General features: G+C 40.6%; 1 protein-coding gene across 1 annotated transcript in view; it reads right to left on the minus strand.

Moving 5' to 3' along the window:
- SVEP1 (sushi, von Willebrand factor type A, EGF and pentraxin domain containing 1) overlaps positions 1 to 22,075 on the minus strand; it is a 165,879-nt gene that overhangs the window by 27,574 nt on the left and 116,230 nt on the right. The window contains exons 27-38 of the mRNA XM_029965446.1: positions 21,130 to 21,331; positions 20,276 to 20,451; positions 18,840 to 18,964; positions 14,290 to 14,413; positions 13,588 to 13,758; positions 11,340 to 11,513; positions 8,229 to 8,348; positions 7,290 to 7,466; positions 6,408 to 6,492; positions 5,904 to 6,095; positions 3,411 to 3,578; positions 699 to 1,371 (exon numbers count right to left, since the gene is read on the minus strand). Coding sequence (XP_029821306.1) covers positions 699 to 1,371; positions 3,411 to 3,578; positions 5,904 to 6,095; positions 6,408 to 6,492; positions 7,290 to 7,466; positions 8,229 to 8,348; positions 11,340 to 11,513; positions 13,588 to 13,758; positions 14,290 to 14,413; positions 18,840 to 18,964; positions 20,276 to 20,451; positions 21,130 to 21,331 — 2,387 coding nt within the window. The remainder of the gene's footprint in view (positions 1 to 698; positions 1,372 to 3,410; positions 3,579 to 5,903; positions 6,096 to 6,407; positions 6,493 to 7,289; positions 7,467 to 8,228; positions 8,349 to 11,339; positions 11,514 to 13,587; positions 13,759 to 14,289; positions 14,414 to 18,839; positions 18,965 to 20,275; positions 20,452 to 21,129; positions 21,332 to 22,075) is intronic.

Consider the following 22,075-nt stretch of genomic DNA (forward strand, 5'->3'; position numbering starts at 1 on the left):
CAAATCTGGTAGTTAGATTTAAAGAAGGATGAGGGATGGTCAGTAGAAAAATGATTAAAAAATTCAAAGTTCAATCTTTATAATAGTGTTTTTGATCTTCCTTACCACAATATTATCCTTGTACATCAAAGCAAAACACAGGTTAAGCAGTTGTTACTGGTTTGGGCTGCCACAAGGAGATTTTTTACTTCAGGCTTTGTTGCAATGTAATTTGATAAGGAAAGGGAAATTCTGACTTCAGTAAAGAAGTATTCTCACACTGAAAGATGAGAAATCCCAAGGTGATTTACCTATTGCAAATCAGACTTTTTTTCCTAGCAGTTAAAAGAGCAAGGCTTGTGAACTGGCAACAGTTCAAGTGCCTCTAGAAGGTACTGGAAAGCTATCTGTGAACCAAATAAATGAAGAATAAGACATTAAGGAAACCAATTGAATGTCACAGGGCATCTTGAGTCTCCTAACTGAAATCCCACTTTATTACAGGAAATGTCATGGAAGTCTCCATGATTTTCAGATATGATTCTGCCGCAAATCCACCCACTTTCCCCTGTTTTTATTCCATTCATTCATGTGCTTTCTCAATTTTATAATGAGAGTAAAACAGAAAAAAGAAAACCTCAACAGCAGCAGTTGTGAAAGTGTATTCAGTGTATTCAGTTTGCCATGGTACCAGGCAGATGAAAAAACTCATTCTGTACCTTAATAAAGCCATTCTCAAGCTGTGGTGGTTCTCCACAGGACACTGGGTGGCATGTGGGCAAAGTGCCACTCCAGTTGCCAGTGGCCTCACAGGTCCGCTTCTTCTCTCCCTTGATGTAGAACCCCTTGTTGCAGCTGTAAGCCACCACTGCTCCAAAACTGTAGTTGGACCCACTGGCATAACCATTGGTAATGTGGGGAGGCTCTCCGCAACGAACGGGGATGCACTGGATGCTCAAAGGAGAAGGATTCCACTGGCCCCCTCGAAGGCATTCGATCTTCGCCGAAGTGTTCAGAACAAAGCCTTCCATGCACTTGAAGCTCACGATGGAGCCAGCTGCAAACTTGGCTTTACTAATGGATTCTAGGATGCTATATGAGACGGTGGATGGCTTTTCACAGAAATCAGCTATGCAGTGGGGCATGTCCCTGCCCTCTGGAGGCACCCACTTCCCTTCTGCATTGCAGAGCAGCTGAGAGTTGTCAGCCAGGCTGTAACCATCCAAGCAGAAGTAATAAGCTATGTCACCAAAGAGACGGTGGCCACTCTCTGGTGATGCATTTTCCACATGGGGTGGTTCATCACAGGATACTGCCAAGCACTGCTGGTGGCTCACACTCCACTTGCCGCTGGCTAAGCACTCTATGGTTGCAGGGCCAACTAGTGTGTAACTGTGGATAGGAAGTCAAAAAGACAAACATTGTCAAACACTACTTACGGTTTCCTGAAGCCCCTGCAGTATGAGCTTGTTTGCTAGCACCTCAGAAGAACAGGATCCTTTAAAAAAGCTATGATCAACTTCAAAAGGAAAATCTTAAAACCCACATATCTATGAGTGAGATATCACAACGATGGATATCCTGGCACATCTTGTATATACTGCTTCTCTCTCATCTGTCCATATGATTACCATTTCTGAACTTCCATTTGGGTTGGAACTGCCATAAAAACCCTAGCATTGTGCTGCAACAGTCCATACAATCCTCAAAGAAATAATCCTACCAAGAAATTACTTCTGTTTAGCAAAACTGAATGGAGAAGAAAGAGATCAAAAGCCCATAAAGGCCTTTTGGGTTCCTGTACCAGCCCTATCAATCTATTATCACACTTGTCAGCAAAGAGAAGCCCTTCAGTGAGTTACCCAGAGATACTCTTTCCAATAATACACAAGGGAATTGCATAATAGCTTCTTCCTAAAAACTCTCTGTAAAAATTGTAATAAAAGTTAATTAAAAAATTAATGCTGAGTAGAAAAAACCTCATCTTTTACAATGAAATTCTATTACATGAATACTGTTAGTGTAGTAGTTCTCTAATCTGTCTCTGGGATGCAGTGACAGGCCTTACTCCATGTTCCTCATCAGAGCATTTAAAACTGTTGCTTAAACGTGCACCAGGCAACAGTGTAGTACCTTTGACAGCTATTTCCTTTAGTTTTGAGATCTCTGTGGTGTGCTTTCACAGAAAGCAAAGAAACAATAACTACTGTAATGCTCCCAGTGACTTTCCAACTGCAGGCTGGAAACTAGTTGTTCAGATTTTGGTGGCAACATCTGTAAAAGCAGTTTGTCTTGTTTGCAGGATTTGTTTTCCACATCTCATGACTGTACTCCAGAAAAAGAGCCTACTATATGCCAATGTTTAATATGATCCACTGTCACAGACAGACAGCTGTGATAGTCTTTAAACGCTGCTATCCTATCCCATTTAAAATGCTTCCACACGAAAGAGAAGCAGCTTTTAAAACCACAGTACGGGCTAGAAAACAGAATAAGGATACTTTGCTTCAATTATCACAGAATATTCTGAGTTGGAAGGGACCCACAAGGATCATCGTGTCTAACTCTTAAGTGAATGGCCCATACAGGGATTGAACCCACAACCTTGGTGTCATTAACACCATGCTCTAACCAACTGAGCTAATCTCAGGGTATATGTTTCAAATAATACTGCAAAGCAAATTTATAAGAAAAATGCTGGCTTGTCAATATAACCTTTAACACCAAGAAGGAGTAGAAAATCCTCCAGTCACTTCAGGTTTAAAAAGTTCTGCATACGTGATCTGCCTTTGAGGCAGAGCAGTTTCAGGAAATTCAGTGGAACTGCTCACAAGCCGTAAAGATAACCACGTACAAAGGTTCTTGCAAGATCAGAGTCCAACAATACATTCATCCTCAATATCATCAAAATTGAGCCTCATCATTGATGATATGGTCTGAAAAGGTCACTGCACCGAGTAGATAGAAATAAATGAAAAACAGTGCACCTCAATAAACAAGGAGTCATAATTTTAAGGAAGCAGAATTTTAGAACACCACAACAAATAGTTGTTAAACTGCACCACTGCACCAAACAGTGGTCTTACACCCTAATGAGACATAAGGGACTTGTTATGATCAGAGCCTTGGGTTTACCAAAGAAGTACTAGTTCTGTAGTAACTCCAAGGAAAAGAGCTTCCTAGTGAATTGATCTATCATTCCCCATTACTACTCTCCATTTTCCTCTTCCAGAGTGTATTCAGCTACCCTGAAACAACTTTAAAAAAATCATACCAACTTGACAGCCCTCAAAAAAAATCTCCATCACATTTAACTTCCAGAAAGTTAAGACAGAAGTAGTAAAAATGAATTAGTGTGCGGTTATACAGGATTTGTGAAACAGTGCACCAGTTCTCCTTGTCCCGACTCTTAGTAGTGCTAATCTACATACCCTTCCTTACACGTGTAAGAGACCGTGTTTCCGAAAGTAAAGTTGTCTCCGTTGATGACCGCATCTTTGATGGCAGGAGGGGATCCACAAGACACAATGTTGCAAGCTGGTGGTGTGCTGTTCCAGGTCCCTGAAGATGCACAGACAAGTACAGAAGGTCCCTGAAGGCTGAGACACAAAGATCATTATTAAGGCTGCCATTCCATTCCAAGTGAGGAACAGAGAGCAAGAGAGGTGTTTTGCTTCCTGGCCCCAGTGAAACCAAGGAGTCTCTCTCACTGACTTCAGCAGAGGCCAGAATCTCACCCTCTGTTTATGAAAAAGCACTCTGACGCTTTAAAAAAAAAGCTTGTCTCCAGATTACTTTGAAGAGAAAGCTGGTGGATTTCATGTGGGCCATCAATGCTCTGTGCAGACATACATAAGTCTTGCTGTAGCTTTCCCCATCTTTGAGCACAAAAGAAATAAATACTTGTTTTGTCCGAAAAATTTACTTGTATGCCATCAGCACCATGCCAGGCTTTAAACTTACAACTAGGCCTCCATCTGAGACCCTGTTCACTCAAGGACTTATATCACTATCTTCACCCAGAAGACCATAAGAAATTCTCCAGCTCAGATTTGTTCAAAAAAACCCAAACCTTCAGGAGGTAAAGGATTTTGCTTGAGTGAATGGCCACAACATTTGAAGTTGATAGTCTTTTTTTGTTTCCTTAGCTGAGGAAATAGCAATGCATTGGTTCAAGAGGTGTGATACAGTTGTCTGAACAGAGGTGTGCAACACCACTCTGAGATGTCCTGGGTGAAATCCTTGGCCTCCAACTGCTATGTCAGCTGGCTATGGGTTCCTCATAGGTCCCACATCATACCAGGGAGCCCTTCACAGGAGTGTCTGATTCCCTACAGCTTGGTCTCAAATGGTATTAGACCCCCATGTTTAGTTGACTGAAATCACAGAATCACAGAATATGCTGAGTTAGAAGGGCTCCCTTCTAACATAACTTAACCAACTCTTAACCCTGCAAAGGACCACCCCAAGAGTCACACCATGTACCTGACGTATCATCCAAACAATTCTTGAACTCTGTCAGGCTTGGTGCTGTGACCACTTCCCTGGGGAGCCTCTTCCAGGGCTCAACCACCCTCTGGGTGAAGAACCCTTTTCCAATATCCTATCCTATCCAACACTGACACAACTTCAGGCCATTCCCTCGGGTTCTGTCACTGGCCACCACTGAGAAGAGATCAGTGCCTGTGCCTCTTCTTCCCCTCATGAGGAAGCTGTAAACTGTGATGAGGTCTCCTTTCAGTCTCCTCTTCTCCAGGATGAACAGTTAATGGAAAAGAGCAACACTGACCTGTGTGACCCTTACAGCTTTGGCATAGGCCCTTGTCAGGGAAGTGGGCTCTGCCTACCTGTGGCAATATGTTTAAGACTGAAAACACCTAAGAGGTGCAGGAAGGAAGAGACATACAGAAATAACGCATAAGACAGACACTGTCTGGGAGGGCTTCCTCTGGAATGGTGACCACAGTAGAGAAGACCTCTCTCATCAAGCTGTGCTAGACAGGTAAAGGAAAAGAGTCAAAACTAATGTGGTATTTTCTTCCTATATGTCCACAGTCCACAGTCAAAAAACCTCTTTCGTATTGTTAAAAACACTGCCTGGTTTAGAGGGATACAGATAAGCTCACAATGTGAATCTATGACAACACTACACTCAACTGCAGCTGAGGTATCCATTTGTTTTAACATGATTAAAACATTCGCTGAAAGAACACACCTCACCTACCTGCCTGCATCAGGACAAGGAAATGTTTGCAGCAGGAAAGCACAGAAAAAATCAAACCTAAACAGGTTTGTGTGAGACCACTTTTGTCAGGGTGTATCTGCTAGAGGTACAAGAAGATATCAGGGGAGGCAGAAACCCATACTTAAGAGTCACATCCTTGGATATAGCATTACTGTATTAATTTTTAATTGCAGCATATTAAAAAAGCGTTTCCAATATAACTGCTTACAAATGTAAAACAGAATAAAAGCCTAGAATAAATTACTACTACTAAGAGTTCAAGGAGTGAATTAGTAGCTTCCAGAAGGTTCCTTCATAAAAGGCATTGTAAAAGAATATCAAAAATAATATTGGATGTGCACTACAGCTGTAGGAGTATGACGATCTTTAAAGACAAATGAGAACTTTCAAGAATTATGACAACTATTTTTCTGAATATTCAAAATATTTTTCTGAGCTTGATGATAAAATGTAAGCATCCCATATATATGCATATAGCAATTCCTGAGTGACTTTTCTGAATTGCACCAATTCAGGACAAAATACAGAAAGTACCTTCAAGATACAAAGAAGTCTTTTTCAATTCTGTTTTAGTATTTTATCTTCCTGAGCAATTCCAGTTTTGTCTCTCTCAGACATAAGGTAGAGCTTCTTGCAAGCATGCTGCCTGAATATGGCTCAGGAATGTTCCTGCATTTACCTGTATCCATTGTCACAGGTGTATGACACAGAGGAAAGGTAGGCTGTGCCACTGAGAATGTATTTTCCATTGCTGATATCCTGGGGACTAGGGCACGTCACCATTTCACAGGAGGGGGGAGGATGATTCCAAACGCCACTAGCAAGGCACAGAATTTCCTTCTCGCCCACTAAGTTGTACCCATCATTGCATCTGAGTTAGGAAAAAAAAAAGTGCCATCAAACACAGAGCCTTTTATGCACAGCGTTATCAGTCATTCCTTTTCTCTCTTCATCCACACCTGCATAAACTGCCTTGCTCCGCAGGACATAGAAAAGTAGTACTAGAGTAAACATTTAGCTCTGCTAATGAACAGGCACAGCTATAACCAAATGTCTATTACTTTAATCCTATCTTGCTCCTCTCCTTCATTTTGATCCTTCTCTCAATTCAGCCATACTCGTATTTGCTGCCACATTCTCAATCAGTTATTAACACAGCACTTCAAACATAGTGAATTCCTACCTGTACACCACTTTACTGTGGTATGTAAAATTTGAGCCGAAAATGGCACTGTTCTCTGGAATAACTGGAGCACCACAGGATATAGCTTTAAAAAGATGGGAATACAAGAGAGGTTGATACAATACAAATACAAAAGAACAGAAAATCAGGATCTGCTTTGTTTTCCCTAAGTAGGTTTGAAGAGGGGTAAAGCCCTAGGCAACACTGAGTTCTTGATTAAGCTATAAACAACATTTAGGACTCTTTATCTGACTTCACCTTACTGAGAGATTGAACTAATTGGAAGCAGGTTTTACAAATCTGTAACTGCTTTACAAATCATATGCTTGACTCTCAAGAGGACTCCATATCCCCCCCTCTCTATTGACAAAGTAACCAGTTGGGTTTGTTTGTTTGGTTTTTCTTTTGACATAGTGTCTGTCACCTCTTCATTTTACCCTATTGCTTTACCTCATTTATTCTGGTTTTCTAAAAAAACAATTTCTGCAATTACACCATGAATATGTACATGCACCATCCTGTCCTTTCTGAATGCTTTTTATCCACTGAAAAACAGGTAATGATCTTTAAGTCATTAAGTTCCCTCAAGTTCCTTGAAAATTGGAGGCTGGGTGAAGAAGAAATATACTTTTAACGCTTGCATTAAAATGAGTCTATAACTTTGTCACAATGGTGAATCTGCATAAGAGAGTACCACTACAAATATGACAACTGTGCTTACACCTCTTAAGACAACAGAGACTTCAACACTGAGACCCCAATCCCCTAAGACAGGGTTTCTCATAAGCTGCCATGGTCTCTAAAGGCTCTACACAACTACTTTCCCTCTTCCATCTTTCTAAAGAGTCACATTACAATATGCATTCTCCCCAGGAACTACACCTTCACAATATGGTATTGGGTGGCTCCACTCTCCGGACTCCAGGCATGTAAGTTTTGTCACCCCTGTCAGCTGAAATCCTTCTTTGCAGGAAAATGTTACTTCACTGCCAACACTGTGAGTGTCCCCATATAAATGGCCATGCTCTGGATTTCCTGGATTATGGCACTTTATTGGTTCTGAGGAAGAGAGAAACTATGATTAATATAACTAAGTGTCAGGTTTTATAAACAAATTGCAGGAGATATCCTTGGGAATTTTCTAAAAGTAGGAAGGCAAAGCACATGGAAAACACTCATAAGTAGTTTACAGCCTTACCAGCTTTTCTCTGTTCTATATGTAAGTGACAAACATTGAAGACTCATGCAAGTAAGCTGATCTTGACATGGAAGAGCCCTCTGTAACTCAGTTTGCATTCACTGTTAGAAGCAAACACATCTCACAGCAATTTTTCCCTCTGCGAGGGGAAGCCCATTTCAGCATGTCCATTTCTAAACAAGAAATCAGCTCAGCTACCTTTTACTTCAACCCATGCTACTGTCTTGTTGTCTTCATCCAAATTATCTTGTTTAATATTTTCACAAGCAGCTCTAGACCTACTCAGATGCCTGTAATAAAACATTTCTTCACTGCACAGGTCTGCTCTTGAGAAGTGACATAATGTGGCCTTCCCAGGTCTTGTGCTCCATGTGCAAGAACATTTAGCAGGTGTGTATGTCTTGGAGCAGAATCCCAGTGACATCTCTGTCTGTATGGAGAGATGAGTTCTCAAAAAAACAAAAGGAGACACTTCATCACAGCCTCATCCAGTACAAAGTGACCTGGACATGAGAGCATGTCCTAGACATCAACTACTGGCAACTGTCTTCCATAGCAGGAGGCAGGATACTGGCCTATACAGAACCTTGGAAAGGTTAGCCTGACGTTTTTCTTTCCCATACCTGCACACTTTTTACCATCTCCTGTGTAAGGAGGGATGCAAGTGCAAATATAGGATCCATTTGTGTTGAGACAAGATGCGTGCTCGTCGCAGTCTGATCCAACAGCGCATTCATCAACATCTAAAGAAAACCCAAAAACAAACCCACAACAAAAAAGATGGGTGTTATTTGTAATAAGTATTTGCTTTAAATTTGTCTCACTATCAAAAGGAATTAATTTAGTATAATTAAAAATCATTCATACTGCAATCACATTTTTTTATCCATTGGTAAAAAGATTTAATATTTAAATAAATAGTTATAACTTGCTATAGTTACATTATAACTTTAATTATAACTTACTATACAGTATCATCAAAAATGACAAAATCAAAGATAAAACTTATTAACTTTCAGTAAGCACTTCCACAAAAAGTATCTAGTTTCCAAACTGCAAAAGAACAGGTATTGTAACTATTGTTAATAGTAGTCTGGACAGACACTATGAGGGAGGATTTCTGCATTAAACACTTGCTTGGGAAATCCTGTATATATCAACATTCTGAACAGAAAATATTAGAGCTCCATCTTTGCTGAAGGGCATTGCATTAGACTAGGCATAAGAAGTGCCTGCAGTTGCCAGAAAAGTTAAAATGAGTTCAAAATATATTAATTATTATAAATAATTATTTACATGATAGTAGTGCCTAAAAATGACAATTGATGATTAATGATCCATGTGGTTTGATATGGTACAGAAAAAAAACCCAAATCAAAACAAAACCAACAACCAAAAAAAACCCTCTCTCCAGAATACCTCATATCAGCTTTTGATCTTAACTGTAAAGAAACGTCCTTAGTATGTAAACTATGTAAACATTGGGTCAACATTGCAAAGAGTCAGTTTCAAAGTATCTAACTGAAAAGTGCTGGCAACAGGGATTATTACTGTTTATATATATTAGACTGTTAGAACAATTCTTCATCTACGTGACCTGCTAGAGGACACCTGTTGATATAAGTATACCATGCAGACATACAGCCCGGGTTCTTTGCCAATTTGCAGCAAAAACAGGCAACTTGGTTAAAAAAGCGGCACAATTGCTGAATTGGTATGTTTATTCTTTACTGCTGAATGAGTTTGACCAGCATGAAAAGAGCACAACAATGTTCTGAAAAGAAAAGGAGTTTCTTTCTGACATGCAGGATGACAACTGCACATTAATATCAATTGCCAATTACACAAGCACCAGGAGAATGCAAAGTGCTACCACAGTAGAACTGGAATGACTGCTTCTTCTGTAATGTCTTCTAAGGCAATGAAGTAGAAATACACTGTGAATCAGACCCATAACAGAGCAAAAGGAATGCTCCAGGGCATAGGTGTACTAGGCTTCGTTAGCACCTGCCTGAAGTGTGAATCAGAAGGGTAAAAGAGTGGATCAGGGTGCCAAAGCCACTCTTGTTTTCATTTTCTCATTATGCTTTATGAGAGACAAGGCAAGCTGGAAGGTGGGGCACAGGCCTTTTCCTTCTGAACATGCTGCCTCCTACTGTATAGAGGCTGAACTATTCTGACAGCCTTGTGGCACCTGATCTGAACTTGCTCTTCTTTAGGCCCTGGGATAAAGTGAAAAGGAGAAAAGCAGAGAGGAACAACAGTCTGGATGATCTGTTTGCAAGTTCTGAAGGAGTGCCAGTGGACAGGATGCTATGAAACCAGATGGAACCTACTCCCAAGTGAATTTTGACAGAATAAACCCTGTTGACATTTTTCTTTCTCTTGTCAAGACTGAAAAAATTAGGTGCTATACCTATACAGAATTAAGTCAAATCAAACACACATTTGATTTTTTACTGTGGCTCTTCACACAGACTTTTACCGTGCAACTCCCATCTCAAGCATGACTAAGACAGCAGCAATTCAAGCCCAACTAGCTAGTGGATTCCAGCAAGGATGTGCTGGAGACATGGCCCTGCAAGACCAGCGACACCTAATCCCCTGTACACAGTACCATGCCAGTCTGTCTCACCTTTCAGCTTGTGCCACTGCACCTGGTACGTCAGACCTGGCTCACCAGCAGGTTAAGTTACAGAGTGGCAACTATGTGACCTGTGTCCACGAGGGCACTCCCAGCCCTCTCAATGCTGCAGCTGCTTCCTGACAGGCGTGTGTGACTGACCAAAAAACCCCCACAATGGAAAGAAGGCTCAGAGGACTTCAGCAAAGGTGATCTGCCCATGAAGCTCAGGGACTAAGGGGACAGGAAAGTGGCCTTTCTTTTAGGTAAACAGCTATCATCAGTTGAGTGCATCAACTGGTGGTGTAAGTGCTTCTCCTTGAGTCCATGAAAAGAGAGTGACTGTCTTCCTGAGTCAGCCAGATATGCATTGCGGGGGCAACTGAATATGCGGCTCAGGTCAACATGAAATGTAAATGCCAGACAACTAGCAATGAGCCTGAATTGACTTTAACCCACACATTCATTCCCAGCTACTGGTGATGTGCAATGTCATGACAGTGAATATATTATAGAGCTTGATAGTGGGAAACACATTGGAATTGTGACTGAACTGTGTATTGCAATTACTGTATTATGTCAAGCGTAACTTGCATTTATTTCCATTATGTTATACAGTACATTTAGTATCACTCCCTTTAATCACAAATCCTATCATCAACTATCCTAGTATCAACTATCTTCAAGTGAGTAAATTTGATACTAAATACTACAACTTCCATATGTGAAACATCTAAAAGAACCTGTTCAAAGAGCACGGGACACTGACAACATGCTGAAGCATGGTGAAATGCACAGGTCAGAAGCACAGAATGCAAGGACTGCAAGATCCGGAAGGAGAGAGGCTAGGAGTGCAATGCTGGCTTACTAAGTATATATTTCATACATGTAGGGTATGTGGCATACAAAAGGATGGACAAAGGTGTCAGAATGCAGTTTTGGTTTCACATAATGCTGAGCATGGCATTTCAGAAAAGTTAGTATTTTGGAGTATGATTCTGTGACTCTGGTAAGTCTTCACAATTTCAGAATGAATTCCCACTCAAACCTAATGGCACAGGAGAAGTGTAAGATCATCACTGCATGCAGCCAAATGTATGGCACATCTCACCAAGGCAAGATGGCGAAATGCTGTTCCAGCTTCCATTATCCAGGCACAACATCCTGGAGTCACCCAACAAATAGTAGCCACTGTTGCAGTGATAGGTAACAGTACTGCCAGCAAAAAAGTCCTCAGCTGAATAAAATCCGTTTTCTAAAGTTGGAGGCACTCCACAGCTGATTCCTGCAACACGAGGGAAAAGAGAGCACAGATATTAGCACAGTAAACACAGATCAACTTCAGAATAATTCCACATGAGAGCCACTGCTGGATTTTTTTCTCTGTAGCTATGGAATCCCATTGGCAAGAGGCCCCAGTCCTTTCCTGAGGTAGCTAATTGGTTCCAAGTCTGGTGGAGGGTCTTGTTTTGTGGGCACTTGTCAATAAGAGACTTAGCAGGACTCTTTAGCTCCTGCTAAGAGAGTTTTGATAGCTCTGGAGGAGACATTTGTGACTGAGGTCTGAGCAGATGCTGTTCAGATATAGGACAGTTCTAATAGTCATTGATGGTTGGTGAGTTTTAAGGGAAAATGAAAAGTAAGTTAGCCTTCATGGAGATTGCTGTTATTTCCCTTCATTGAAAAGCAAGCTTAGTATTACTGCGTCCGAAAGTTGCAAAAGTAGCTATCAGTAGGTGAGAGGTTACAGTACTGGCCTGAGACCAGGTAATCCATGAACGATGGAGAGACTGGAACTGACCTCACATACAACCCTCGGCATCACTTTGATTGACTATAGTAAATAAGCCCTTCTGATCTCAGTTGTGCCAGCAGAAGACACTCCCGTACCTGCCTGCCAGAGGCTGCTACTTGTTCTAGCAGAGCTGCTGCTATGCATCCCAATTGAGATGATAGAATTTATTCCAACAGCTACACTACTCATCTTTGTAACTAAATGGATTATAGTAACTTGTTGTTCCCTAGCTGTGTGCAAAGACACTGTGAATAATTTAAAGCCCGTGGTAATGGAAGCCAAGTGCTTGCTGCAGAGGAATAGAGCTGAAAAGCCTGTAATGAAGATGGGCTGTCAGGAATCTGTGGTTTTGGGAGCCTTTGGTAGCAGGAAGAGGAGAAGGATCCTGGTGGGTGAAGACAGTGATTACACTGAGCCTGATTTAGTCAGTACTTTTTCAGTACCACACAGTCCACCATAAAGCCTGTAGTTGCTTGTGAAAGAAATAGGTATCTTCAACCAACTTTCATTCATCAGGTACTTGTGGAAAGGAAAGGCTGAAAGGAAAGGCCAGTGGGTGAGTCTGGCCTTCATTCCCTCAGCATGTTTGCGGCATGTCAACCCCCTGAGCTCAACTGTCTGCCCCAATACAGAGAAAACAGAAACACTAACAGGATTCTGGTGGCTTGGCCTTGATCACACACCAAGAAAGTGCAAAGCTGTCTCTGCCAGTGAACTTTCCTTCTGCCCAGCAGGACTTGTTTTTGGGTAAATCCTCACAGGCACACTATTCTTTATGCAGAACATGAGAAAGAGCATGGACTTGTGCTATAAACAACTGAATAAAGAAGAAGACATTAAAATCACATCAAATTTAGATCAAACTAATTTAAAGGCCTTTTTAACAGATTTGATGATTTTCTCCAAACCGTGTATAAATTCTGGGATCATGCAATACCTACTTCTAGAGGTAATTTATTATTCTGCTGAAATGAAAAATGTAATCAGGTGCAACACATGCAACTGCAGTCACAAGTGCAGTCACAGCAGAGGAGAACCAAGGGAAAGGAGAAGACAGGAGCAGGAACCATAGAATCAAAAGAAACTTGGCAAACTGAATGCACACAGCCCAGTTCCTTAGAAGAAATACTGTAAGTCCTGGAGTACTTCTAAGTCTGCTGCCTTTACAGAAATGAGTTCATAACATACTAAAGTCAAGGCTTCTACTTCAAATCAGATATTCTCAGTGAGATTTAAAAATTCCATAGAAATTCTAGCACTTCCTGTGCATCTTCCACATCCTGATGCCACTGGGGAGGAAAGCTGTGAGTACCAGACTGCTGATGCAAATGCACTCATTTCTGTCCTGAGCATTAGAAATTGACTGAAAAACATGTATGAATCTGATTGTGATATAGCTTCTGCTCAGTAAAACATGAGTTTAGTTTTAAGCATATATGTATATGATGTAACATGGATGATTCAAGCGCACGATAGCTGCAGAAATAAACAGGCCATGAATAATGACAGGGTCCAAATAAAAGTTAGGGTTACTTAATCCTGTCAACCCACTGAGACAACTCACTTTCACAGCGGGGAAAAGGCCGTGTCCACTGTCCCAGGTTAAGGCAGTATTGAACAGAGTTTCCCACTATTTGGAAGCCTGGATCACAGGAAAGGCTCACTTTTGACCCTGGCTTTAAATCAGCAGAAGAGGCCCGCAGATGTGGTATGGATCCTTGCAAAGATGGACAGTCTGTGGACAAAATATATGCATACAGTGAGAGATACAGATATGTGCTGAATGAATAAATTTGTTATCTGATTGTTTGATCCTGTATAAGTTTATCAAGGAAAGAGCTCTGGGAAGTATTAGGCATGCTACATTCTGCTTGGGTCCAAAGGGTTTTGGGTATCATCAACATTCAACATCAGAAAAGGAATCTGCAGGAAAAGAAGGGAGGAGGCAGTAGGTATTTTAATATAATCCAATTATTTTTAGAATAAAAGGCATGAAAAACTTTTTTTCTGATCCAACACCATCTTCACTCTTTCCTCATCTCAATTCAGGAAGCAATAAATCTCCATCAGAGATTTCAATGAACTTTTGTTACAAAACCCTGGAATTTGAGGAATGAAAAACTGCATGTTCTAACTGTCAAATTATCAAAGTAATTTATTGAAGGCTAGGGCAAAGGCTTCAAGCTAGCATACTGGACGTCTTTTATAGAAGAGTCTTATAATATTGTTCGGAAAAAGAAAGGGTTCTAGGAAGTAAAGTTCTAACCAGCACAAAATATACTCTTGTAATCTATCTTCACTCTTCCAACAACTCCTGGCAGGAAATCTGGCCAGGCTAGTACATTTCCTTTTTGCAGTTCTTCTGGACAGGATGTAGCCAGAGATTTTACCTATGGATTTAAAACAGTTGATTAGGTGATGTTTAAGGACAGCATAGCAAAGAAAAGTAAAAAAATATTCCTTTCATGTGTGCATGCAACACTAGAACAAATCATGAGTAATGCTCATCCTTTCTAGCACAAGAGGTTCCTGGCTGAAGTACTTATTATTCGTACTTATAAGCCATCCAGCTGTGGCCATACTGAGTCACTACCTTAAGCACTACTTGACATACGAGCAAGGAATGCAACTCAGTTCTTGAGACACAATTGCATCTGTTAGCGTAAAAGAAAAACACGTCTACGTCACAGAAACAGACAGATATGAGAATGCAACCTGAAGAGAACACTTATCTATTTGAAGGAAAATGTCAAATAGGAGCCAAAAGGAACTTAATGGGAAGATATCCATTCTGAAGACTCTGCTAGCACTGCACCACATTTAAGGAACAGAAACACAAAAAGGAACAGCTTGATAAAGTAATTTGTTGTTTCCAAATTTTGTGAATTGAATGCATTAGGCTCTCTAAAATACTGCAGGCAAGGCCTGCTCACACCTAACAGCAGCACTGGCACTGACTTCAATCAAAGCATAACAGGGCCATAACTAACCAGGAACTATATAGGCAAACTAAGGCTAGGAGAAGAAAAAGAACATCCTGTTAAGCAGATTAATATCTTGAGAGATGTGGTCATATGCTTTGATGGAAAAGTTTTCCATTTAAAACAGAACTCCTTCAATGGCACCACAAGGGGTTTCTTTTGCATTCTTATTACAAGAAACTGAAATGTTAATGGGAATTCTTCAGCTGTTTCATTACTATATTTTGATGAAAACAAAAAAAAAACTAGTAAGGTAAAAATATTTCTACTTCACAGTGACTCTGATAATCTATTAAACATAGTAACATCATTATATTTCTATTTGGCCACCAACAGAAGAAACTTGGGGACTACAATCCCAGGTGGCACAGCACTTTAAAATTATTCAGAAACTAGTTTAAGCTATATGCAATAGTAAAAACATGCAGAGAGACTCCTAATGTTGGGATGTCATAGAAATATTCCATAGTAGTCCCTCAAAAAGAACTCAGGTGTCCAAACTCCAACATTTATAAAATAGAAGGCTGTTTAGTTCCATTGTATGCTCAGGGAGATTTTTGCTACATAGAAGTATTTTAAAACTGCAAATGAAAGACCAGGGCTTGGAATTCACTCTGCATTGCCTTTGTTCAGTGTAACTTCAGGAACAGAAAGGAAAAATAGCCCCATAAGGTTACTGGGACTACGGTGTATGTATTACTGGCACAGTGCTTCCCATTATGTTTCTTCCTAACAGGGCAGACACGGTCATACCTCAGCTAAGGAACTGCTGAAAAAACCCCATACATGCCCTGAGGAAGAAAAATGTGCACTGAAGGGATAATTAAGAATTTCCTCTTCTTTTAAAATATCAAAGAGAGAAGTGGTCTACGGAGAAGAGATGGTTATTCAGTTAAGAGAACACATTACTAATTAGGCTACTGAGAATACTTCCTTCTCTTTGGCTCTTTTCCCCTGGAAGGTCGTTCCTGTAACTTTCTGGCAGGGAGAAAGGAATGTTTCCCTCAATAGTGTGAAAAAATGAATTAAGAAGAGCAAAGATGAGCAGTCCAGTGGACTGTGTATATCTCAGCACAGCCAGGCTACTCAGACAATATATGCAGCATGGCTTCAGGGCATAGCCAGCTGGTTAGAAAGCACAGATGTGCTCAGTTCAGTTGGGAAACTGCCTTTCTCAGATGGGTGACTGGCTTCTGTCAAGTTTCCAGTGGATGAAATCAACTACCAAGAATAATGGGCTATACTGTCTATCCTTGTGAAAAAGGACGGTAAATCATGAACTTCAGAGTGATTTGTTCTCGTGTTGCCCCTACTCTGAACTCAGTGAGGTAGATCAGACTCTTCTAGAGCTAGCATAGCTGGAGAAGAAACCAATGTGCTCTGTTTATTCTGAGGCCATTTCAAAGATCTCACTACAGCCATATGTGCTGATGGAAACCACTTAAGCCAAGGGCTGCAAACAAACTGCAAGGAATCCACATGGAAAAATTTACAGCATGGGAAAAGCAAGTCTGAGAATCAGCCCTTCCAAGGCATATGATGGAGGGCCAGAAAGGACCTTACAGTCCCCTATAGACAAACCATGTTTCTATTTCTGTCTATTCAACAACAAAACAACCAGACTGCTGGTTTACCCATAAAGAATTAATGTGCTAGTGGATGAGCAACTCATGACACAATGGTGGTGCTACTGGATGAGCAACAAAATTACACAATGAAAAATCTTAACGACTGGATTCCGCCTCCACTTCATTCATTAGGCAACATACTCTGTCACCCTGCTTTCCCTTATGACTGAAAATAGGAAGGTAAGACTTAGTGAACAGTTCCAGCTGACCAGAATAAAACTGATGATAACAGATAATGATAGTGATTTACTATCCCAATCTCTGAAATGAATGAGGTAAAAATTTTATAGGAAGTTTATTTGGCTCGGCTTCCTGTTTGGTGTCACATCTGTCTTTTTAGATGAGTAATATGGATAACATAAATGAAGGGCAGGATTTTCTTTCTCATCCTAACTGTATTGCATCTGAAGCAAATGGGAATTTAATCAAGTCTGTCATTAAAGACAGGTGACTACTGAGAAAGTCTCAGAAAATCATACTTAAAACTCTTCACTGGTGTGTCCTGTAAAATCACATGTATGCTTATCAGCTTCAAAACTGCTGGTGAACTTAAAGACCTGACTTGGCAATGCAACAGTTGGTGACCCCAAAAGCAAAGCACGTAGAAGATGGTAGGGTAGCTCTGAACTTAGCAGAGAGTCAAAGTAGCAAAGAAAAAGAGAGAAAAAGAGAGGAGACATCTGGATGCTGGAAGCTGAGATTCTGCTTTACTTCTGTTTTCTGTTCACGTTATTATTTCTTGTTTGGAGCACGGATAACAAAGAGCTATAAACCACCAAATAGTGGTAAAACCTTTAAAAAAACACTAGGAGAAGAGCAAAACCTTTTAAATCAAAGATCCTTCTCCCAAGAAATGCCTCCAACTTCGAACGCTAGTCCTTGCTGTTCAAGTGTTACCAACAGTTTAACACCCCTGACCTTCAGGACTGAGATACTAATGACCAGGAAGTGGTGATGGAGCACACTGCCATCAGGTTTGCACGTAATATCAAACTGAGAGGCCCAGCCAGCTCAAGGACAGAGTTGCATCTGTAGGGACTTTGACAGGTTGGAGTAAAGGGCCAATCCAGACTTTAGGAAATTCAACAACAAAAAATGGGAAGGAAAAACCTCTGAACAATATAGGCTGGGGAAAGACAAGAGCAGGAGCAGCTCTGTGGAAAAGGACTTAGGGCCTCTGGCAGACAGTGAGCTGAGAACCGGCCAGCTGTGGACCAACAGCATGCTTGGCTGTGTGAACGTGGTTACAATCAGAAAACCAAGAAAGTGATTATTCCTTCTCAGTACTTATTAGACCACATTTGGAGTACTACATTACATTTTGGGCTCTGCACTGCAAGAAAGCCATGGATGGGATGGAACATTTGCTCTGTGAGGGGAGGCTAGTTCAGCCTAGAGCAGAAACTGCTGTGGAGACACCTCACAGCAACCCCTCCCCGTACACAGAGAAAGGTAATCAGGTCAGATAGATTAGAGTCAGGCTCTTCACAGCAGTGCAGTGTGGGAAACAACCAGCACTCATAAATGCAAGTGAGAGGTGCCAACTAGATATAAAGAAACAAATCCCACTATGGGGAAAACTGAACACTGAAGCTTATCTCCCAGAAAAGTTGAGGGATAACTGTCCTTGCAGACATCTTTTGATCTATACTAATTTCTTAACTCAGTGGAAGTTTAGTGCTGCCATGCCTTTATTTTTGGTACCTGAATAAATGTAGCCCAGTATTCAGTTATCCTGCCCATTCAGACTTTCCTGGTACTAAATAGCTCAGATTTTTAGTGTCTAATAAATAATAGTGTCTAATGCACTGACAGAAATTCTGATGTCTCCCCTCTGAAGTTTTACCACTGCCTTCACAAAGCAGGATTAGGGAACTGTAATCTGTAAAACAAGCACTTAGCTTGTTTCATTAAGTTTTTCTCTCTCTTCTAGCAGGACTGTTGGATTTTGTGCATGTCTTGCTTTCTGTTTCAAAGCCACATACTACAGAAAGGCTCAGTCAAAATAGAAGGCAACTCAGATCTAGTTTTGCTCAAAGCTACTCTACTTACTACACTAATTTTACTACTCTAAGCCAGAGTTCCATCTGGTCCCCACTGACTTCTGTGGGTGCAGGGGTCTATCCAATATGCTAACTTGCAATGCTTTTTCAAATATTCACCCACACTCAGGGCCCTGAACTCGAACACTGCGGTTAAGGGTTTACCTGCTGTGGAGAAAGTACATGGTCCCAAATGTTGAGCTGGCTGATAGAGCCCACAAAAGATTCGGCTGGGTTGAATCCTTCTCCTTTCTGATCTTGCTCTTGACCCAGTACAAGTGCACCACCACCTAAATTCAGAATTTAAACAGGGATAGGAAATGAAGACTTATAGCAGGGATCTCACAGGAAGATTAAAAACTAAGCAAAACAAAACTTTTGCTACTCTGTATTATTAGGATTTTGCAGTGAAGAAGACCAGCCACCTTCAACAAACTCTCTCAGCAAACCTCTGGGAAGCCTTATACTAGACTGAGGAAAGTGAATATAATTTGGAAGTGACTCTGAAATACATGTGAGAGCAGAAACTTCCCATGGCTGCTTTGGGAAAGATACTGGCTCTAAGACAGCATTTCTAGCTCAGCATTTGAAACATACTACACAGCAATGCAAAATGCAGTTTGGAGCAGGTGGGGGCATACTTTACAGTGCTACCTTGCACTTTCTGCTTTGAACAAAAACTTACAAATCATACAGATCAAATGCGATTACATGCCCTCAGAAGCACACTAGTGATTAGACAGTCAGCGCTCTGACATGACACACAAGCTAAATTTCCTCTCCTCGACCAGTAGCATGTGGACGTGCATTTTGTATATCGTAGGGAATGTGGACATGGTCAAAAAGTAACAGAGACAGCACACTTCCTCAGGTATTGTCTCTGAAGATAATGCCAATGTAATTGTGAAGGACAAGAGGAAGTATAAGGTACATGGACAAAATGCTTCAATATTTTATTTTTTATTTGAATATGGATAGTTTTTTGAAACTATATGTAAATTTGGGTGGTGGCAGCATGCAAACACTATGAAAACAAAATCTCTTTGCAACCATAGGATGCCAGGCCTTCTACAGCTCTTCAATGCTGAAGGTACTCCTTTTCATGTCTTCTGATATTACCATAAAGACCACTGACCACAAGAAACAATAAAACAGCAAAACTGCCTTGATAGGAAAAAATGCAAACATAACTTTAAATAGATGTGTGAAAGGAACAGGAGAAGGCAAAATTGAATAACTCTGCACACACATTTGTAAGGGAGATTCCAGTTAAATTGAATTTTACTGTGTGAGAAACTTTTTCTCACAAAGCCACTCCAGAACCAGCTCAGCACAGGTTCCTCTGTGGACTAAACTCTGTCATCCATAAAACAAGTCACCTACTAGTTTACCCTAGAAATGTGCACTTTGTCTTCAGTGATGCTGAGTGAGGGGAACTGTCCTCACAGACAAGAACAGCAAACATGAGCCCTGCATAAATGCTGAAAATGTGAAGATATAAAAAAACCCACCAAAATAAACATTTTCTTGCAAGCATGGCAAATTCTGCAACAAAAAAAGAATGAAGGCAACAGATCTGCTATAATATAAATAAAGCATACCAGGGATTTTTGATCCAACAGAGAGTCCACTGCCTCCATCGGACAGTTTTCCATCGATGTACACCTTCCATGCCCCGTCCCTGCATGTCCATGTGACCGCAATGTGATGCCAGTTACCATCATTCACTGAAGGACAGTCTGTTATCTTCTCTTTCCCATTCACATAAAGAACCCAGCTGCATGGAAGGCAGATGAAGGCATACTCAGTTGCATGCAGCAACTTTAAAAGCATGGTCTGTCTCACATGACTCAAAGAAATGTTAGTTGCCTAACAAGGTAACTGAGTCTATACCATATAAGAAATCTCTCTTGAAAGATCATCGTACAAGATATCTCTGTCTCAGAGGACTTGGAAGGTATGGTTACCACACGTAAAGTGTGATGATATAAGTAATGCGCTTTTGTACCAAATACTAAGACTCAAGTCATGGCTGCACAGTGGATTATTGAACCATCTGGTTGAGTTTGGAGTCATGCTACAAGTCATACTCTGCTTTTGTACAAATACAAGTCATGCTCAGAGTCATGCTACAAGTACTCTGAGTGTTGAGCTCCAATTCAATCCATTAATTGTCTCAATGAGTCATTTAAATATGATGTGAATGTAGTTCAGACAAAAGAATATCATGTTTTCTAAATTCACTGCTTTCTCACCATTAGTCTTCTATTGGACAAAAAGTAAAGGAAACAAAGTGAGGAGAAAAACAAAACAAAGAGACAACTTCAGCTATGGAGTTTGGATGCAGATTTTTCTACGCCAAAGTAGGCAAAGCTGATATTCAGACTTCTGTTCTGTATTTTCTTTATCAATTCAAGACATCTGTAAGATACAGAAAAGCAGAAATGTGATTTACCCATTGTAATCAGTCAGAAGAAATGCATTATCACTTCCATTCTCCACTGCATAAGAAATGGGAGTCCCATAGTTTGTGGTGTCAGTGGATTTCATCCAGAATGTACAGGTGATGTCACCAAGAGATGGTAAAACACCATCAAGCATGACGTATCCATAGATACCAGAGACTTCAAAATCAAGATTGAAACCAGAGGACTGTTCTGCAACAGACAAAGAGTTTTCAGAGCAACATTCCTGCAAATCTGGAAAGATAATCAAATGGAGTCTAAGAAAACGCAATAAAATGGAACACAGTCCATCTACAAAAACTATTCACTTTAAATTGATCAGAGCTAGAAAGAATGTTTGGCAGTCTAACATCAGCCAGCATACAGAGCTTTCCAAGGCTAGAAAACACAGTGTTTGAAGATAAACAACTGGAAAAGAAGCTGACTATCTAACAATGAACATGAAACTTGCTTTCCTCTATCAAAGAAATGACACATCTCACTACCATCCAATAACCTAAAGAGATCAGCTGGTTCCATTTAATTCATGAGAGTCAAGATTCAAAAAAAAAAAAAAATCCAACAAAACAACCCAAGATTTTTCCTGTTCTAACTTACTGGAACAGCACTTTCTGCTGCTGTTCAGTGCAGAGTGACACCCTTTACAAGGATGCTACATGTAAAAGCTGTCAAGTCGAGCTCTACCGAAAGTTGGGTGTTAAACTCTGACATAGGATGGCAGCTGTAAATGACCTGAGTGTCCTCTACTATCTCCGTAAAATCAACATGGCTTCTTCCACTTCTGTTTAAAGACTCACCAGCAACTATTATAACTATTTATAATTTTCATGGCATGGCTAGAAGACAAATGGATTTGAGCTTTGTAGTTCAAATGCCTCCGGCATCCCCCAGGAAGTTTCACTAGGTGTGACCCATTTTGTCTAACCACAGGGAATT

The sequence above is a fragment of the Manacus vitellinus genome, unplaced genomic scaffold, assembly GCF_001715985.3.
Source record: "Manacus vitellinus isolate BGI_N305 unplaced genomic scaffold, ASM171598v3 scaffold_9_pilon, whole genome shotgun sequence".
In the NCBI taxonomy this organism is placed as follows: domain Eukaryota; kingdom Metazoa; phylum Chordata; class Aves; order Passeriformes; family Pipridae; genus Manacus; species Manacus vitellinus.